This window comes from Emys orbicularis, chromosome 1 (assembly GCF_028017835.1).
Source record: "Emys orbicularis isolate rEmyOrb1 chromosome 1, rEmyOrb1.hap1, whole genome shotgun sequence".
NCBI classification, from domain to species: domain Eukaryota; kingdom Metazoa; phylum Chordata; order Testudines; family Emydidae; genus Emys; species Emys orbicularis.
In genome coordinates this window covers 105092162-105112697 of record NC_088683.1, presented here as the reverse complement: position 1 = coordinate 105112697, position 20536 = coordinate 105092162, and the positions used below count along the sequence as shown (strand labels likewise).

The window sequence follows — 20536 nt, the reverse complement described above, 5'->3', positions numbered from 1 at the left end:
TGAACAGGACATACCAAGGAATTTACCCATTAATCGTTAGCTTTTTCCATGCCCATTTGGGGGGGGGGGGAAGGAGGTATTTTCTTCTCTCTTTTTTGAAGGATTATTTGCATTAAAAGATTATTTGCCTACATCTGATTCAGATTATTTACCAAGGAACTCATTTTGATAACATCATCTTAAATTACATTTGCAAGTATGCTACCACATGTTTATATAGCTAACTATACTTCGTCCTATTTGATTTTCAACTGGTTTCCTCTGAGCACAGTAACAAGAATGTGGTCCATGTGTTGTTATTCTATTTATAACCTAGTTCCTTGGTGATAAGGATGAATGATCCCATGAAATGCTGAGGTATTTCTCTTTTTAGAGTTATCTCAGTCTTTCATTCTTATACACAAGATATTAATGATTTTTATCTCAAATAAGCTGAAGAGGGGAAAGTTAAGGCCTATCTTGTCTTCTTGGCTAAGTGCAGGGTATCTGTAAGTCATTGCTGCTGGACCAAAACTTGTTGCACATGAAGGTAATAAATCATCATTACCTGCTGAACATGTACATGGGACTCTGTCTCCCAATAGCCCAGTTCTACATACAAGTGGATTTGCAATGTCAAACTTTAACTGAAAAACCAAAAGTGCAAATTTCAATTCTCTGCTGACAATTCTAAGTGAAACTTCTTGATAGATTCTCCTACTGTACCTTTTCCAACAAGGTGAGCACCTGCACTTCCTCACTGAACTATGGGTGCTCAGCCTCTCTCTGGATCAGACTCAGTCACTATCAGACTATGTATTGGTTGGTATTCTGCAGGGCAGTTTCCTGGCTTTGCCACTCCAGTAATAGAGGGATACCTTATCTCAAGAAGTGATAGATGAATAGTGGGAGAGGGGAAAAGAAATTGTAGGTAATACAAAATCTGTCCCTAAAAGGCAGGGGTTGGACAATAGTTTCATTGTTACAGAAAATAAATGAGTAGCAAATCAGTACAAACATCCAAAGCTATAAAAAAAAATCAATTTGGAAAATATTTACTGAATGCCTAAAATAAATCAGACATCAAGTACTGCACATCAGCCTTCAAGTCTCACTTCAAGTCATAGACGTACTTACTGAAATAAATGTATTGTCATTTAAAATTGAAAATATAATTAAATTATTGCTTTAGTTCACGTGCTATCACTGATGCAGTACCTAAATACTTGCAAGTGACCTTATTTTTCTGTTTTTTTATTTATAGTCAAAAAATGGTCAACCTAAACTGTACCACATTCAGATGTCATCATCTGTTAAGAATGATACACTAATTAGACTGCTATTAGAATATGCGACTGCTGACTATTTGACAAAAATACAGAGAAAATTAGGATAGCTACAGCAGCCATTAAAACTATCTATGTTTGCCAGCTCCCTATTATGACAGGGTATAAATAGGGGTTAGACTCATGCTTCAGTCTTCAAGGAGGTCACATCAAACCTCTTTCACCCCACAGGCAAGGTGAAAACAAGACCACATATACAAAGAGGAATTGTTCTTCAGCTGGCATGACTGGAACCAATGCCAGTCAAAGAGTTCACTGAACAGTTCAATCATTTATCTTGACAGGATATGATTTTTTTCAGTCTCTGTCTATCTCTCAAACACAGTCAGCTCCTTAACATGCTCAGACTGTATTTAATAGCTCTAATGAACCAAATGAATATTTAGTCTAGAAAATTAACTTTTTATAGCTGTAATAGATGTATTCTCTTGCCCAATAGTTACCGTGTTTACAGAATGCTATGGTAACTTATCATTGTGGAAAACAGAGCTAATTTCTTGAGGGGCCTCCATTTTTTTAATTAGATTTTCAGAGGGAGATTTGTAATGTTGTAATGACCGCCTCAACAAGGTATGAACCCAAGATCTTCATTACCAAAACACACACTTCTATGTGTACTTCTAAAGGAACACCACCATTATTTGGCATCAGTAGTAATCAATATGGACCAGACACTTTAAAAAGGCTCCAGAGGTGATCATGGCAATTACAGGCTGATAAGCCCAACTTCAGTACCATCAAATTGATTGAAACTGTAATAAAGAATAAAATTATTAGACACATAGATAAACACAATATGTTGGGGAAGAGTCAACATGGTTTGTATAAAAGGAAATCATACCTCAGCAATCTACTAGAATGATTTGAGGAAGTCAACAAGCATACAGACAAGGGTGATCCAGTGGATATAGTGTACTTGGACTTTCAGAAAGCTTTTGAATAGGTCCCTCACCAAAGGCTCTTAAACAAAGTAAGTGGTCAGGGGGTAAGAGGGAAGGTCCTCTATTGGATCAATAACTGGTTAAAAGATAGGGGGGAAAGGATAGGAATAAATGGTCAGCTTTCACAATGGAAAGAGGTAAACAGCGGGGTCTTCCGAGGATCTGTCCTGGGACCTGTGCGGTTCAACACATTCATAAATTATCTGAAAAAGGGAGTGAACAATGAGGTGGCCAGATTTGGAGATGATACAAAATTACTCAAGATAGCTAAATCCAAAGCTGACTGCTAAGAGTTACAAAGGGATCTCACTAAACTTGGTGACTAGGCAACAAAATGGCAGATTAAATTCCGTGTTGATAAGTGCAAAGTAAAGCACATAGGAAAAAATAATCCCAACTATGCATACAAAATGATGGGGTCTAAATTAGCTGTTACCACTCAAGAAAGAGATCTTGGAGTCATTGTGTATAGTTATCTGAAAACATCTGCTCAGTGTACAGCAGCAGTCAAAAAAGCTACAGAATGTTAGGAACCATTAGAAAAGGGACAGATAATAAAACAGAAAATACCATAATGCCACAATATAAATCTATGATATTCCCATACCTTGAATACTGCGTGCAGTCCTGGTCACCCCATCTCAAAAAAGGATATATTAGAATTGGAAAAGACGCAGAGAAGGGCAACAAAAATAATTAGGGTACGGAATAGCTTCTGTTTGAGGAGAGATTAAAAAGACTGGGACTGTTCATCTTAGAAAAGAAACGATTAAGGAGAGATATGATAGAATAAAATCATGAATGGTATGGGAAAAGTGAATAGGAAAGTGTTATTTACCCTTTCACATAGCACAAGAACTAGGGGTCACCTGATGAAATTAAGGCAGCAGGTTTAAAACGAACAAAAGGAAGTAGTTCTTCACACAGTCAACCCGTGGAACTCATTGCCATGGTATATTGTGAAAGCCAAAAGTATAACAGGGTTCAAAAAAGAATTAGATAAGTTCATGGAGGATAGGTCCATCAATGGCTATTAGCCAAGATGGTCAGGGATGCAACCCTGTGCTCTGGGTGTCCCTAAGCGTCTGCCTGCCAAAAACTGAGACTGGATGACAGGGGATGAACCACTCGAAATTGCCCTGTTCTGCTCATTCCCTCTGAAGCATCTGGCACTGGCCGCTGTCAGAGATAGGTTACGGGACTAGAGGTACCATTGGTCTGACCCAGTATAGCCATTCTTATGTCCTTATCTTCCTCATTTTCTGGATGCCCAACCAACAAATAGTTTTGTATTCAGAGCCAGGATTTGGCTAGTGTGCTTTAAATAAGGCCTGGGGCCACATTTCAAATGTGTAAAATAAAAAGAATTATTGAATAACTACCCATTCTCTGAATGATGCTGCGGGCCTGTAGAAAAAATAGTACATGATCATGTTGTGACGGGTTGGATCACAGAAACCCCCCTGAGAGCTGCCAACTGATGTGCCAAGATTACCCCTGTTCCTATTTTCCCTGCCAGCTCAGGACTCCAGCACCCTGTCTTGCTGAGCCAGACACTCCCGTCTGCTCCAACACAGACCCAGGGTCTGAATTACTTGCCCCAAAGCTGCAGGTTTACCTGAAAACAGCTCACAGAAGTGTGCTTGTCTTTAGCACTCCGATGCCCAACTCCCAATGGGGTCTAAACCCATATAAATCTGTTTTACCCTGTATAAAACTTATGCAGGGTAAACTCATAAATTGTTCGCCCTCTATAACACCGATAGAGAGATATGCACAGTTGTTTGCTCCCTCAGGTATTAATACATACTCTGAGTTAATTAATAAGTTTTAGTTTCAGGTACAAGAGTGATACATTTATACAAATAGGATGATCACACTCAGTAGATTATAAGCTTTGTAATGATACCTTACAAGAGACTTTTTGCATGAAGCATATTTCAGTTACATTATATTCACTTATTATTACATTTTTATAAAACCATATAGACTGCACAATGTCACACATGTCATTAAAGACTGTATCATAATGCATATGTATAAGGGGGCCAAATTAAGGTTGCACAGGCAACCTTAACTCTGTCATTTCCTAACTTCTGAGAGCTTGACTTTGCAATCTTACATTCTTTTAACATAATTCTTTTTTTTACGGTGACATATATAAAACAACCTAGTTCTGAATGTGAGGCAACTCCCATACCCTAAATAAGTATGTTACCATTGTGATACAGAGATACAACACTTAACCAAGTAAAACACCAACAACTGAACTATTGCTCTTAGAGCTTTTCCTCACAGTTCTGTGCTCTAGGTATTTTCATCACCAGTTGCACTTGTTTATCTCTCGCTGTCTACATAGGCTTTTAATTTTTTTAACTCAACAATAGTAATTTTTAGTGTCTTTTGTATGACTCGGTAGGAGATAATTTGTTACAAAAGAAGGTGTTTCATCACAAAAAAGAACACTGAACCTTCTAAAGAGTGTTTGAATGGACTGGTCTTTACTGTGTGCGGCTAAGTAGCATCCTTCACATATGGCTTCAGGAGACATCTCTTCTCCCCATATTAGGAATTACTCAAATCTTTTGATCATACTGGATATTTGACATTAATTTATTCCCTGAGAAAGGAATTTCTTCTGGAGTAATGACTCAACCTACAAAATATAATGTGTCCACACATGTATACAGATCTCTCTCTCTCTCTCTCACACACACACACACACATACACGAGCTGGATGAATTCTGCAAAAACTCATTCATGTCCATCCAATCAAATAGAGAGCATGTTTTCTTAGTCATGTTCCACGCACGTTTGCATAAGCAAACATGTTTCCAAGAATGTTCACAGAAAATGAATGCTTCAGATATTAATTCAAATATATTTGCACTGGTATGCTCTTATTTGCCTCTTCCTGTCAATAACAGTTTCAGTCATGTGATCAAGAAGCAGAAGAATATCATGCAATTTGGGTAACATCACACTACGCAAACAGCTAACGGTTCCTGAGAGATGCTATTGTGCCACAGTCATACAAACAGGTGATTCTGACCAAATATTTTAAATGTTTCATCGCTGATTGTCATTTTGTGTATTCTGATGTTTTGAAGTTGGCTTTCATGTGGGGGTGACAGGGCATAGGTAAAAACAGTTGAATTTCGGTCTAATCTGTTTGAGATAGGGCAGCTGGAGCGAAAACAGGAAGAACTATTTCCTTGATGAGTACATAGCAAGAATTCTACAGCACTTATGGGCAGAGGAAACTAATGAGTCTAAATCAGCATTAGGCAGCCAAAACAAGCAACTTTAAAGCCAAGAGGGTATGTCTTTATACCCCAGGGGTGTATGTATTAATTGAACACTGACTATATTCAGAGGGAGCATACCTCTCTCAAGCCCTCCCACATCTCAAGAAGTAGTTAGAGATTATTCTTTTTTTGGATTGAAAACTGGCATTTTCAGTCTAAGGCTTTGGTTTATATTCTGCTGCCATCTGGTGGTACTGTAATGAGTTACTGATTTGTACACTACTTATGACATTCCATTGAATTTGAACTATTTGGACTCATACGATTGAGAAAACAGTGAGAGCAAAGGAAGACTTCTGTAGACATTGAGTGCTGTAAAACAGTAATCTCAGATTGCTGAAATCAACTCATTATAGATGTAAACATTCCCATTTGGACAATTTTATCAGGGCTGGGGGAGGGAGAGGCTAAAGATGAGTGAAGGTTGATTGCATTACATCTGTACATGGATTTTAATTTTATTACTAGCAAATTATTAACTATACTAAACTAGCTTTAAGTCTGACTTTTCAAAATGAAGAAGTTTACTATGTAAGAATACAAGCAATATGTCCACTAAAAATTGTAGCAAATTCTCTCCGCAGTCTAGCACACCAAGAGAATTCAGCTGGTTGTGCTGTTTACTAATACATTCAATGGAGCATAACACCTCAACTTTTGCTGCCCCTGGCACCTGCAGTAACTATAGTACTATGGATAGAAAACACACCATACTGCAATCACTGCAGATTGGCAAAATTGGAGTTTTAATGGCATTCATTATGCTACTGTTCTACCCTGGAATTATATAGATAGGGAGGGAGGGATAGCTCAGTGGTTTGAGCACTGGCCTGCTAAATCCAGGGTTATGAGCCCAATCCTTGAGGGGGCCACTTAGGGATCTGGGGCAAAATCAGTACTTGGTCCTGCTAGTGAAGGCAGGGGGCTGGACTCAATGACCTTTCAAGGTCCCTTCCAGTTCTAGGAGATAGGATAGGATAATTACATCAAAGTTATGGTCATATGTACAGCATTACTGATTCAATATCCATACAGAGTATAGGAATCTCATCCTAGACAGAACCAAGAAGTGCAAAAAGCATGCAAACAAAAAAACCCTATCCCAAACTTTAATAAACCTCAAAAAAAGTTTGCTTCAGGCTTTGGTCTTAGTGAGTTGAGTTCTTATTTTGTTTAAACGCACTGTTCATTCCCTAGTTTCAAAATGGCTCTGGCGTTTACCAAACCAGGGGTTCTTACATTCCTGCACTACACCAACAGGAAGAAGTTGGTTGAAACAAAGTTTACTTAAATTACCAGGTTACTTTGGTCACATGTATCAGGTGATTCATGATCTCAACACATTTTAACTTTCATTCAAAATTCTGTGCAAAGTGCCTTCTCCTATGCTATTATACTATCAGTCAAATATAAGCTTCAATAATTCTAATAAATATTAGTGATACAAAATCACATGGTTTAAACCATCAAGATTTGTTGGCATTGTGATATCTCCCCTGTTTAAAGCTCCTATCAGGATGTGTTGAAGGGCCAGATTCTGTTGTGAGTCTCCTGATAGATGCAGCACAGAAGGTGAAGAGCAGAGGGAGGAGGGACAAAGGTGGATTTATGCCTTCTGGACTCCAGAGTCTAGCTTATAGCACCCTTCCCACTGCTGTCTATGGGCTGCATTGCAGCCCAGAATCCCTGTAGCCCCATGCCTTACAGATACTCCCATTCCTATCCTAACACACTCTACACTTGCCCTCAATACCAGGACTTGCAATGGCAGGCAAGGCAGCAAAGGTCTGTTTATGCTCTTGGGCTGGGGAAATTCCCCTAGATCCTATTTACAGTTGCTATATGCTCCTGTAGTGAGGTATAATAGCCAGAGCTAGGAGCGGGTTCAGCCCTTACGTCTTTTAAATAACCAGAAAGGCCAATATTACAAGGCAGTTAAGTATAAGATCCTGTGCTCTGGGTTGATTCATGGCGCTGATTGTACATGGAGTTTGTGCTGCTTGTCCTCACTGGCATAGCTTCTCTTAACATGCCTCCTAGCAAAGCCTTCTCTGCTGTTGTTTCAGATAGAACTGCCTTTTGTTTACAATTTCACCAGCTGAGACTCTTGAGAACAAAAAAGAAAGAATGAAAGAAAGAAAGATGGAGAGGCCACTGTGAGGATCTAATCTATGGCTAAGACCACCCCTTGACTGGCAGTCTGCATTGCCATCAGCTGTATGCATCATGAACACATTCTAGTTTAGATCAGCTGTCTGTGCCTTCTCCCTCATTAACATTGATAAAAGTGATGGCTTCTGTCAGACATGCAGCATTGCTCAGCATACCAGCTGCAGCTGTATCGTAATGCATCGTATGGGCTTAGAGAATTAATTCGTTCTGATAGTCACAAAGTTTCAAAATGATACTGTCATAACCCCACAATTAAAATTACGCACCTCCTGAAATTCTCAGTCTTACAAGCTCAGACCTTCTATAAGCTCATCAGCTAAAGCTTAAGTTTTTGAGAGGTATGACATTGGACAGATTTAACCTATCTTTATTGCAAAATATATTCGATTAATTCTGCTTTAATGTAAGCAGAACCAGAGAACACAATGGCAGTCAGTGCCATAGCAAGAAATTTGGAGGTCCCTCTGTAAGAGAATCTAGAGGGGCCCCTTTCCATTAATAATATTCTATTACCAATTTAATCAAAGTATACAAATAATGATGTGTAGAAATCCACAAATACCTTCAAAGCTAAACAAATAAATAAAGTCCCTATCATGTTTTACTCTAGTCAGTGAATAACTACTGGAAAAAAAGTATAATGAGTTTTCTTACCTTGTTTATGCTGAATAATGGAGTCCTCAGTTGACGAATTCTTCTATTATGCCCTTGAAGTCCAGCATCTTGCAAATGTTACTTTCTATGGACAATGTAGCCAGTCCTACCAACATTCTTCAGACATGGTAGACCTCATATAAGTTTTTATTAACTTACGCTTAGAGAAAGTTCTTTTTGCGGGTACCACGGAGATTGGAGCTGTGAGAAACACTCGAGGAGCAATACACATTTGGGTACATCGTGGACAAACCGCTCCTGAAAATAAATCAAAGTATCTCAAGTGCATCCACAGGCTTCAGCAAAACACTAGAAAGACTCTGGAGTTCATGTACCAGGTCGTACCTGTCTACTGCCATCAGAACTCATCAGAGCTGCTTCCAGGTTACTGCACAATTTTTCCAATTCACTTGTTAGAAAGAGGTTTGCAATGTTTTTCACATCACATAAGAATCCAAACACATGTGCTCTCGCAATAATTCAAAATGTTCTCCCAGCTTCACGAGAGCAGCATCTATAGCAATATTGAAGAAGTCAAATTTAAATCTCTTTTTTGCATCACCAATGACTTCATCCTCTGCTTCATAGCTGAACAATTTCTTTTTTTCGGTGGACTCATGTTTCAGTTAGTTCCACAGGCACTGACATTTTTTCTGCTATCTGTTTAACTATTAACAATGCCTCTTCAAATCCATTTTCACGATAATTCTGTATTTCTGTCCGAGTAGCTGCAATTAATTTGCTGACATCGTCAAGACCAAGCATTTTGCTTACAATATTAATTTTTAACAGTAAGTTGTGCCAAGCCACAAGTGCAACAATGCACCAAAATGAGGAGAGTTCATCTGCCAGTGATCTGGCTTCTGCATATATCCCATTATCTTTTGTCGTTTATCTCAATTTCAACACCACTGATTGTACACTCTGTGTCTGAAGCCACAGAGCTTTGACACTTTCAATTTCACTCTCTCATCTTTTATTGGAGAGAGGCTTTAATGGTGTTTTCACACAGGATTTCAAAACTGTCCACCTACTTCCTGAAGCTGCAAATATAGAGTAAATTTGTAGAAGAACACTGAAAAAATGTTTTTGACCTGTTTGAGGAATTTGCTGCATCACTCAACCCCAGATTTAAGGAATGGCATCCACAAGGAACAAAAAAATGCTATTTTGTTCTTTTGAATGAAATGATCTTGCATACCTTGATGCTGCCCTCTCATGTTAGCTCCATTTTCATCTCCATGTCCCCTGCAATTATCAAATGTCATACCATATCTGGATAACTCCTGAAGTATCTCATCTGACAGACACTTTCTGGTACTTGCCTGCATATTCAGAAATGATAGGAAGTGCTCTTCAATGTTGACTTCTGTCTCTTGGATTTTAACATGCTTCAAATGATAGACATTTGTTCCCTGTGACTGACATTAGCTATGCAATCCAAAATAATGGAGTAATATTTCATCTTGTTTATGTTGTTAATAATTGTACCTGTTACCGTTTGAGATAACTTCAAAATGATATCATTTTGTATTGTAGGGCTTAAGTAATGGTATCTTTCTTCTTTAGTGAAGAACCTTCTTACATGTTCCTTCATCACAGACTTAAATTTATCATTTAACTCGACTTGACCTAAGAAGTTTCCATTTCCACACTCGTTAAGTTTTTCCATGAATCCATTAAATGTTAGGTTCCATTCAGCTAAGTGAAGAACAATGGCCACAATTTTTTCAAATACACCTCACAAGTGTTGTCTCTCAGTTTTGAGCAATGGTTGTGAAGTCTAGTCAATTACAGATTCAGTTTTCAGTCATTGTTCCAATTATCTTCACTTCACCATATTTCCAGTGTGAACATGGCTTTTCTCATGAGTTTCAAGAGTTTTGCAGATATATATTGCCATTCCCAAAAACCGCCATCAGTGAGACTGTGCTTACCAACACCAAATAATTTGCAACAAAAACAAAACACTGCATTCACATTACCTGAATATAACATACCGTTGTTGTACATTTTCTCCAATTTTCTTACATAATTTTCTTCTGTAAACCTTCTGTTGTGACTTGGGAAACTTTTACCTTTAACTTGCAATGGTCCATGTTTCACTATGGTTATTCTTGTTTTGTCATCTATGAATTTGGGCCATGTTGAAGGATCACTGATGTTAAAAAGAGATATTGGAACTAGTAGAATGTCTTCTGAGTTGTGGCTATTCTCTTCCACTTCGTGTGATATAGTGGTATAACTGTCAGACGTTTCTTGCTCCTTATTTTCTTCATTCACCTTTAAGCTTTCTTCTTGATCAGTTTCCTGGACTGATTCTACATTCAAAGAGGTGCCAGGAGTCAAAAACCTCTCAAGTGCACATTTATGTCTCTTACTCTGCTTCTCTCTTTTTCTTTTTCCCTTCCTTTTCAACACAACTTATTACTTCTGTGGGAATTCTGCGCCAAAAAATTCTGAATCAAAAAATTAAAAATTCTGCACACAATATTTTAAAATTCTGCATATTTTATTTGTCAAAATAACACAATCACACCAGTTACAATTATTTTGGTAATTTATTTCAAAATACCTGTCAGCAAGTATGTCTGTAACAATACAGACACCAAAAAAATATTCAGGATTATTTTTTTTACAAATAGATTCCTTACTAGCATATTAATACAGAACTCTGAGTAATAATTCATTTAAACTACAATACAGAGCCGTATTTCCCGCACCCCTCAGAAATAGTGCAAAGACTTGGGAGAGTCAGGGGTAATGGAGGAGCTGAGGGAGAGGGAAGTAATTGCTGGGAAGGAGCCTAGGTGTGAACTTGGAGGGTTGTTGGTTATGGGTGGGAAAAGTATGGGTTTTTTTGGAGGGGGGGCAGGGAGGGATTGTTAGGGAGCTTCCCCCATGCAGACCCTGGCTGACCCCTAGCCTCTCCCATTCAGTCAGACACATCTGTCCCTGTCCCCATCTGTCCTTGCACCCCCTCTCCACATGTGTCCCTCCATCCCCACTCAGTCACCCACTCCCCCCATCCCCATGTGGCCCTGCACCCCCTCACCCATTCCCATGTGTCTCTGTGCCCCCACTCAGCCATCCCAACCCCCTTTTGGCCCTGCGACCCTCCCCATGTAGCTCTGCACCCTCTCCCCATCCCCATGTGTTCCTGCACCCCCTCAGCCAGCCCTCTCCCCTCATCCCCATGTAGCCCTGGAACCCCTCTCCCTGTCCCCATATATCCCTGTGCCCCCACTCAGCCACATCCCTTCCCCATGGGGCCCTGCACCCCCTTCCCTCTGTGGCTCTGTGCATCTACTCCTATTCAGCCCTGACCCAGTCTGTAACTTCCCCACTAGCCCTTATGAACCCCATCTGTGACCCCCGAGGAACCCCATGTATAACTAGACACTCATTCCCTTCCTGAAGGTCAGCTTTATTTACAAAAATGCTATTAGCAATAGAATAAACACAAAGTTCAGCTCAAGTGGGCCTTACTCCCACCCTCAACCTTGGTTCCTCAGGTTCCTATTGAAGGACTGCTCAGCCCACACTCTAGGTCCTCTCTAAAATGGCCACTCCCACCACCATTATATCTGGAAGGGGTGATGAGCCAGTTACCACAGAGGAACTTTTTCTCAGCACAATTAACACCTGCTGACAGGATGGAGTGTTTCAGGCAAACATTGCCAGTTTATTATACAGTGGTCATGAACATTCATTCCAGTTTTTAATGCTTGTTCAGCGGGACCACATCTATGCCCTTTTTCATTCATTTCCACATGGAGTTTTGTTCACACCCTTGTTTGGGGAGTGGCTGTTCTTTGTATGGACATGTATGTTTGCATGCAAAGTGGGGTATTTGTAAACAAATAGTCATTATTTGCTATTCATCACTCTCTGGTTTAAAAAGTTCCTGTTGCGAAAAGTTCAGGGAGCAAAACCAACATGCAAGGCACATAACCAATCAGACACCACAAATAATTCCACTCTTTATTTATTTTATTTATAAGCTTATCAAAGCTTTCTGCAGGTAGGTGGGTACAGGTAGCAGAGTTATATGTCTCTCATCTCAACCATTTTTCATTCTCTCTTGGCCTTGTATAAAGTTTCTAGTTGTGTCACTGTGTGAAGAAATGAAGTGCATCACGCTGCTATTTTGGGTAGGTGCACTGTGAGTAACATTTTCTAAAGGGCCCAAATGGATTAGCATTAGAATCTAAATCCCATTTCCATCTGAGTATGGGAAGTGTAGCTATCTGGAAATTAATGAGAGTTAGGCACTTAGCCTGTTTAGGAGACTTTGAAAATCCCACTAGGTGTCTATCAGCATCTTTAGACACCTAAATACTTTTGAGATTTTAGCCCTAAATCCCACTGAAAATCAATGGGGTTTAGGATTTTCACTTTTGAAAATATGATTTAGGCTCCTAAGTCTTGTAGACGCTTTTGAAAATTGTACCCTGTCTCCTGTCCTTATTGTGCCCTCAGCCCTACCCTCCATAGTGCCAGTGTACAAGTGGGTCTGATGAAGGAATTACTGGGGGGAGGTTCTATGGTCTGTGTTATGCAGGAGGTCAGACTAGATGCTAGACTACAGGCCTTAAAATCTATGAGTCTATGAGTGAAAGGTGGCAGGTGGAATTTCCTCCCTATAGAAACAGCATGGCAGTCTCCTTCCATAGCACACAGAACCACACTAGGACTTGAGTCCATCTAGTGCACTTGCACACACATCACATCACCAAGGGAGTTTTATCTGTGGGTTACGAAGCACAGCCAAGTCCTAAAGCTGGTTAATGAGTACGCTGCCATCAGCAGCATGTGTACCAGCTGGCAGGAATGCTCAGATTAGCATCGAAGTATGGAGCCCCAGCCTTCCCCAAGCAAACCTATCCCATTTGTCAGATATAATAATAATAAAATAATAATTATAATAATTAATGGAGATATCCCATCTCCTAGAACTGGAAGGGACCTTGAAAGGTCATTGAGTCCAGCCCCCTGCCTTCACTAGCAGGACCAAGTACTGATTTTGCCCCAGATCCCCAAGTGGCCCCCTCAAGGATTGAACTCACAACCCTGGGTTTAGTAGGCCAATGCTCAAACCACTGAGCTATCCCTCCCCCCCTAGCAGATGATGTGCTAGGCTGCATCTGTGCTGGGCATCACTGCACTGGCTGGGGCAGGATTTAGCCCCATCAAGATAAAGAAAAGAGCTACTAATTACTTCCATTGCAGTCTAACATATTCCATGCGTAACCCCTGTGGAGCACAGTAACTCACTATACCAATAAGAGAAGATGGTGTTGAGTTATCCAGAGTAGGAGATGAGTAATTGAAGCAGTAAATGAAAATATTGTATTCTGACATGCGGGAGATAGGAGGGAAGCAAGAAACGTGAAAGAGGCTTTATTCCATCTGAATGGCTACAAGAGGTGTTACACAGCAGATAACTGGCAGTTGACTAATGTTGTTTTTTTCTTGATCTGCAGCACAGGAAAGGGAAGTGCCTGATTTCCACTCCTCTTATCACTGCAGTGTCTGAACTGACAACAGGGAACAAACCATTCTGACCTCCAATTGCTACAGTAGCTGGCATTTGAGAACATGTTACTATGCAATGATATAGCCAGTCTTGGGCAAACCTGGGCACAACTCAGGTAACACTGCCACTTCCCAGATAGCCACTCTTCCCAGGGTTGCCAACACCGTATTTCAAAAATAAGGGACTGTTCTCTTAGCACCCTTGCCCCACTCCTCCTGCCGATATTATTATCATTAATAAAATAATAATAAATAATAATTAATAATTAATAAGCAGTACTCACCTACATTCACCAGGGATATTTCTTGCTGCTTTTTGAAACACTCAGCAACTCCTGACCTTGTTGTCCAGAGATGAAAAAATAAGGGGCGTTCCTTGTAATAAGGGACTGTTGGCAACCCTATTTCCCATACTTAAGTCCTGGGCTGCTGTCCTAGCTGCAGCTAGGCCTTTTGCTCCCAGAACTCCTGCTTATTTGGAGAATTGTCCCTCGAAAACATTTTCATGTGCTGGCCAGTCAATAATGCAATATCATGGAACGTGATGGGAAAAGGAAGATTCCCAAGGCTCACACAGCTCCAGCATGTGCATGGGGCAGGAGGATTGAGGATTGGGGATCCTTCCTTTTGAAAAAAATAAAAGGCCAACCTTTTGAGTTTTGGTAGATGAAGATAGACAGTAGGGACATCCCTTCATCCGCCAATTGCCAAGGAGGTAGAATCTAGGGGCCAATAGGTCTCCTCCTAAACTCTCTGGCTGACAGCTGGAGTTTTTTCTTCAGGATGTGTTGCCTCCTCAACCTGTGGTTCGTTGGCCATGGAGAAACCCATCCCCTTAGCGGGACATCAGAGAGATGCCCTTCTGATCTTCCCCGCATAGGGACTGGACAAAATCTGGCCTTTAATTAAGATTCGTGATGTCTCTGGCTCAGACCAGACATGATCAATATTGCACACAAAAATGAAGCTGTGTGGAAGAGCTTGACCTAACAAAGGAAAAATGATAGTCCTCAGGGCCACATGGTCATATGTGCCCTCAATATATACATTGTGTACTCTGGCTGCTGGCTTGTCTACATAAACAAGAAACGGTTTACTTTCCTCATCATGTAGCGGAAAGGAACAGGATCTGATGAGTGCACAGGAAAGCTCTTTGCCCTGTCAGTTCCCCACCAACAATTTTTTGTTTTTAAAGAACTGAATTCTTTAGGTAAACAATATAGAGTCCAAGCTGACAGGTGACAGCTTGGAGATTTATAGGCCAATCTATTTGTTTAATGATTTCAAACAAGATAAAGTCCATACACAAACCATAATTTAGGCAACATTTAGTGTTGTGGGTACAGTATGTCTAAAAGGATCAAGAAAACTGTCCAGCCAGAGCCTTTCATATGCAAAGCACCTGGAATCCCCAGTAGAGCAAAGAGGCACATGTGGTTACAACAGAGGTAAGTGATAACCCAAAAGTGATACAGAAGAGAGCACTATTTCCAAGTACTGTATAGTGCACCCTACAACATTAATTGAGCACCTTCAGCACAGTCCAAGGGATATTCTTTTTAGAGAAATTATTCTGTTCTTCAACCTCATTTTTACCTGTGATAGTGTCATGTCTGCTCCACAATATTTGCCTTTACATTATAACTGGAGATAGGGGAAGCAGTGTGGATAACTTCAAGACCTGCCCCAGAATGAACAGGAACAAAAATGTTAAGGTTTAACACCGCTCCATTACTTTTCTGTTTTCCCTTGAAAGCCGGTGTTTCCTGCTTTCCTGTGAGCAGAACTACTGAAATACCATAGTGGGGTCTATTCTCCTACTGCTTCAGCCCCAGCAGAACCAAGCAGCACAGGAAACCACATGAGAGTCTGTTCTTGCCTGATTTATAGACAAATGTGAAGAGGCAAAACAACAGTGGATCTTTTAGCTCCTCAGGAGCCAGGCGCAGAACCATAGCTGCTTGTAATGAGAAACGGAAAGGCCTATGACTTTGATGTCCTTTACATCCAGGTTTGTCTCTGCCATTTTTGAAAAGCATGGCATCAAGTTTTTTTGTTTTGTTTTGTTTTGTTTTTTGATTTGCAAAATAATATTTCAGAGAACCTGAAAGACAAAGACTTGAGAACTTGCAAATTGTCATGCTTTCTGCCTGCCTCGGAAGGAGCCAATTATCTAGTCTTCCTGTACCAAATGAAATATTTTCATGGCTATGGTGGCTGTAGCTGGACAGCCCGAAGTCCTGAGATTTCGGAGACAGTCCTGTGGGCCTGACAAATTCCCTCTTCCTAAAAGTCTTAAATCTCAAACCAAATACATGAGGTAAGGCAGATATGAGCAGGATGGGAAGGCAGCAGGCACAATGTCTGTTGCCTGATTAGTAGCAGGCAGTAACAAAGTAATTAGCACCCAGGACAAAATGGGAGTTGTGTACAGCTCACTTGACCACCCCCTTTATTCACAGCCCTTCAGGTTGGGTTGAATAGAAGTGAGCTGCCTGTCTGGGAGGAAGTTCAGACCTAGATTCAGGGTTTGGTTTAGGGCCAATTCTGTATCAAATTTAAAATGAGTAGCCCCAGTGGGCTTTTTTGTGGAAGAAAAACAGGAGAGACAAGGAAAAAACAAGATAGTTATGACCTGCATTTTTGCAAGTTGAATAAAAGAAGCCAGCTCAACTCTGCTGCTATCTGGTCGCTTACTTCAGTAAAAGTACTAACTAGCATTAAACCAAAGCTGTGTCTTCCATGATATGGAGGAGTGCCGTGGACTTTCTGAAAACTTTAGAAGCATAATGGGTTTATAAAGTCAAGCAATCAAAAGTTGAGGCACCCAAAATCATTAGATTTTCTTGAAAACATAGGTCATTGCCTCTGTGATTGAGAATGACTGGGCTCCATACATTGAAAGAATTAAAAGGAGCTGAAAAACTTTGAAAACAGCGAGAAAGACAATTTCTTCCCTTAGTTCTTCAAAATGTCCTTCAACTAATTCTTTCCTATTATACACAGCTAAATTGACTGAATTAATTTTCTTTGTACCAGTTGTAAAAGATTAGTCATAATGATGTAATGAAGCTTCAAAAAGGGTAAAAACAAAGGAGGGAAAAAAGTCCCTTCTTTTATCCAGCTAACCAAAGCTAGAAGATATTGATTTGGCCACCTCAGATAATGTCTCTAACTTTGCTCAAAGAGCTACAGTTGGTGGATACACCCTTCTGTTTCAAGAACAGATAAACCCAGCTCCATAAAGTTTGCATTCTGCCTGACCCCATTCAAGTGATGACAACAAGATCAACAGCTATTCACAGCCTCAGTTCATGTCCACCTAAAAGAAGAAAAATATCTTCTCTCACCACAATTCAGTGTCCTTGGAATTGTATTGTCAACAGCTACAGAGAGAGGGATCTGCAGAGCAGAGTCCTATCAGGATATCCTGTCATTCAATTAGGAAGGGTTTATTCAGCTTTGCAGTGAACACTTTCAGCAAAAGCCATGTATTTTGGTATTTTTCCTATCTAAGGGCAGGTTTCACGTGCTTTGTGGTTTAGCTCATTGCTTTCTCCAGGAAAAGGAGGGAAGTCACTTCAGTTTTTTCACTGGAATGTAGTAAAGTGGTAAGGCTACCAAAACTCTGATCATTTTCAGCCATAGCATTATTACTCATGACTGAAGAGCTCCGAAGAAAAAAAATCAACAGTTTTTCATAATGGAAAAACATATGGTTGTTTTATTCCTTGTATCTTCTTTGGTTGCAAATAACCTCTCTTCACCACCAAAGCCCACAGATCAGGTAAGAAAAGTCTTATATTTTCTTTTGGATACATTTTTTAGATAATGATGTATTGAGTTTGTGGTATAGTACAGAAGGGTTCTGTAATTTTTTTCACATATACTGCGTCTTATGTGGGGGGGGGACCCATTGCACTATCTATCCATGCTTATGTGATACTGTCTCCTGGATAAATAGATATCCCCTGCTGTTGTAAATTAGCATATCCCCATTGAAATCAATTATACCTGCTAATAATCTGGTCCATAAACTATGCCATAAATAGACCTGTGCAAATAAATAAATAAATCTCCACATTGGTGAAACTGTCAATAGATGATGTTTGATTATGATTCTCCAAAAGCAAAAAATGGAAGTTATTACATTTTCTACTATATCAGAAGATGAAAACAGTTGGTTTTTTTTACCATAGCAAACAGCACTCTTTATTCTCCACCAGTGTGAAAAGCTATTTTGGCCAGGTGAAAAACAGTCCCAGATAACCTGATAATTTTTAACATGCACAAAAAGTTGCAAACTTAACATGAGATTTGTAGATATTTCTGGAATTAATGTATATGCTGATGTGACACAACCAGTGCAAATTTCCTGGATTTATGGAATTTCACAAAAATGTGTTTTGTAACATACATTTAGGGAAGTGAAAAGTGTTATTGTTTTATAGATCTAACCATAGAAATGAGAACTGATCAAAAAATTTTTGTTCACTTGAACTACCTTAAAGCATATGATTTTGGATTACTGTGTCCTCACTAGTACAACTGGGGGAAAAGGTTTGAATAACCTATTAGAGGAATGAAATAGATGGGGGGGAAGAGAGTGTCAGAAAAAGGGACAACTCCCACTATCCCTCCTTTTTTTAACTTTTTCAACTAGAAACGTGTGAAAAAATTGCTTTGAGGTGTGAAAAAGTGGCTTTTTCTTTTTACCTTTCTTCCCCCTTTTCAAACGGGAGGAGGGGGCAGGAAGGGAATGGAGAGAAAATGGGAATTTTCTAACTATTGCAAAACAAAAACTTCCAAAATTTTGAAAAAAAAAATTATTTGAATTTTCTCATTTCAAAATCTTCGAAAATTTAAAAAATTAATCAAAATTGAAATTGGAGATGAAAAATGTTCTTTTGACATTTCAATGAAGTAAGCCAACCCAATATCTTAGTCCAATTGTTTTTGCACTAATGCGCCTGTTAAAAGTAATTTGCTTGCATATTAAAAGTCCAAATCCTGATATCCTTGAGATGTCAAACTCTGAGTGACTTTTCCTGAGCAACTTTGTAGATCAGCACCTAACAGCACATTAAATTAAAAACACAAATGTTGAAATAAACAGTTCAGCAAGTACATCTAGCTTAAGGTGAACTGGCCTGATCCTTCAGCATTTATTCATGTATTTGTATCAGTGGGACTACACCTGGGAGTACAGATTGATGAATTGAGTATGTTGTTGTTTTGTTCAAAGCTGACTTACTTGATTGCATAAGAAGGTTATGTCCTTAGATAATTGAATGAGTTGTCTAATCAGAGTTACAACTGAGGAGCACAGTTTGAAAGGCTGTGTGTTTTAAAGAAGACCATCAGAGGCTTTGAAAGGTGTGCTATAGTGGCTAGACAAGGGAGCAAGAAGACACAGATTCCTGAGTTCTGCTCATGCCTGTATAGTTGACCCATTGTGTAGCCTTGAGCAAGTCACTTGTTTCCACATCTCCATATGTAAAATATGAATACTTACCTATCTCTTTTGTACGAGTGTTGCAAGGGTTAAGAGGGTAAATGCTTCTGAAGTGTCTTAATTATATATTTTCCTAATATTTAATATTAATCATGATTATTTATATTTTTCTATTTTAAAAAAATGAAATATTCAGGGGGGAATTATTATTCTTAATAAGCAGCTTTACCCTTAGAAAAATAGATAAACCACTATACTAAATAGTTTGCATTATATAAAGAAATCACAGGGGAAAATCTTAGTGCAAAAATCATGCCCTCAACTAAAATGTTATACATTTTGGGAGTTTTTTGCTTGGAGCTACAAGCATCTTCATCTTTAATTGTCTGGACATACCAACTGGTTTTAAGGTTTTGTTGGGGGCGTTTTAAGAGGTAGGTCAAACTAGAACCTTGAATCTGAACTTTTTCAAATTTTCATTTTCGGAGAGTTCAGATCCAAACTCACTCGCATGGTTTCAGTTCCACATCAGATCCAAACCTAGAAGGTGTCTACCTTTCATTTCAGATGTGGACAAACATTTTGGCCACATCTCTCACAATTTCATGTTGATCTAATCTAAACCTGAAATATCATCCTGATTCATCCTTGAACTCAAATTCTGCCTATCCCAGGTCTCGATATTGCCTTCTTAGTCCTTGGGTTAGGGGAAGGTAAATATTTTATTATGCAGAGACTGCATTTTCACGGGGCATAGTGCAGTCAGGTTAAATAACAACACACGCTTCCTCAGCGAAGATCCAATTTTATATTCTCTTCTCTGAATTGGCTCCGTCACAGATCTTTTCCATGCAGTTGACTGAAATTGTACTACATTGCACAGGACATTTTGGGGGTTGTAAGAGCTGCTTAGTGGGTCAACTAATATCACAAAATTTCTCCATACTTAGAAAATAATGGACCTCCTCCCTGGTTTGGAAATCTAACTGAGCTTTATAATTTAACACCCCATACACTGAGGCACTTTCACTGAGGTTTCCATTTCAAACTTGCCAAACCAAGCATTTATTGATATCATATTCAGTACTATTGACCAAAGATTTATCATGATCCCAGCAGGGATATGAGACACGGTGTGGGGG

The 20536-nt window shown here is 39.5% G+C and overlaps 1 protein-coding gene across 1 annotated transcript in view; it reads left to right on the top strand.

Moving 5' to 3' along the window:
• Positions 1 to 17642: 17642 nt before the first annotated feature.
• The window catches only part of STAB2 (stabilin 2), a 141685-nt gene continuing 138791 nt past the window's right edge, over positions 17643 to 20536 (top strand). The window contains exon 1 of the mRNA XM_065404685.1: positions 17643 to 17726. Within this exon, the coding sequence (XP_065260757.1) occupies positions 17643 to 17726 (84 nt within the window). The remainder of the gene's footprint in view (positions 17727 to 20536) is intronic.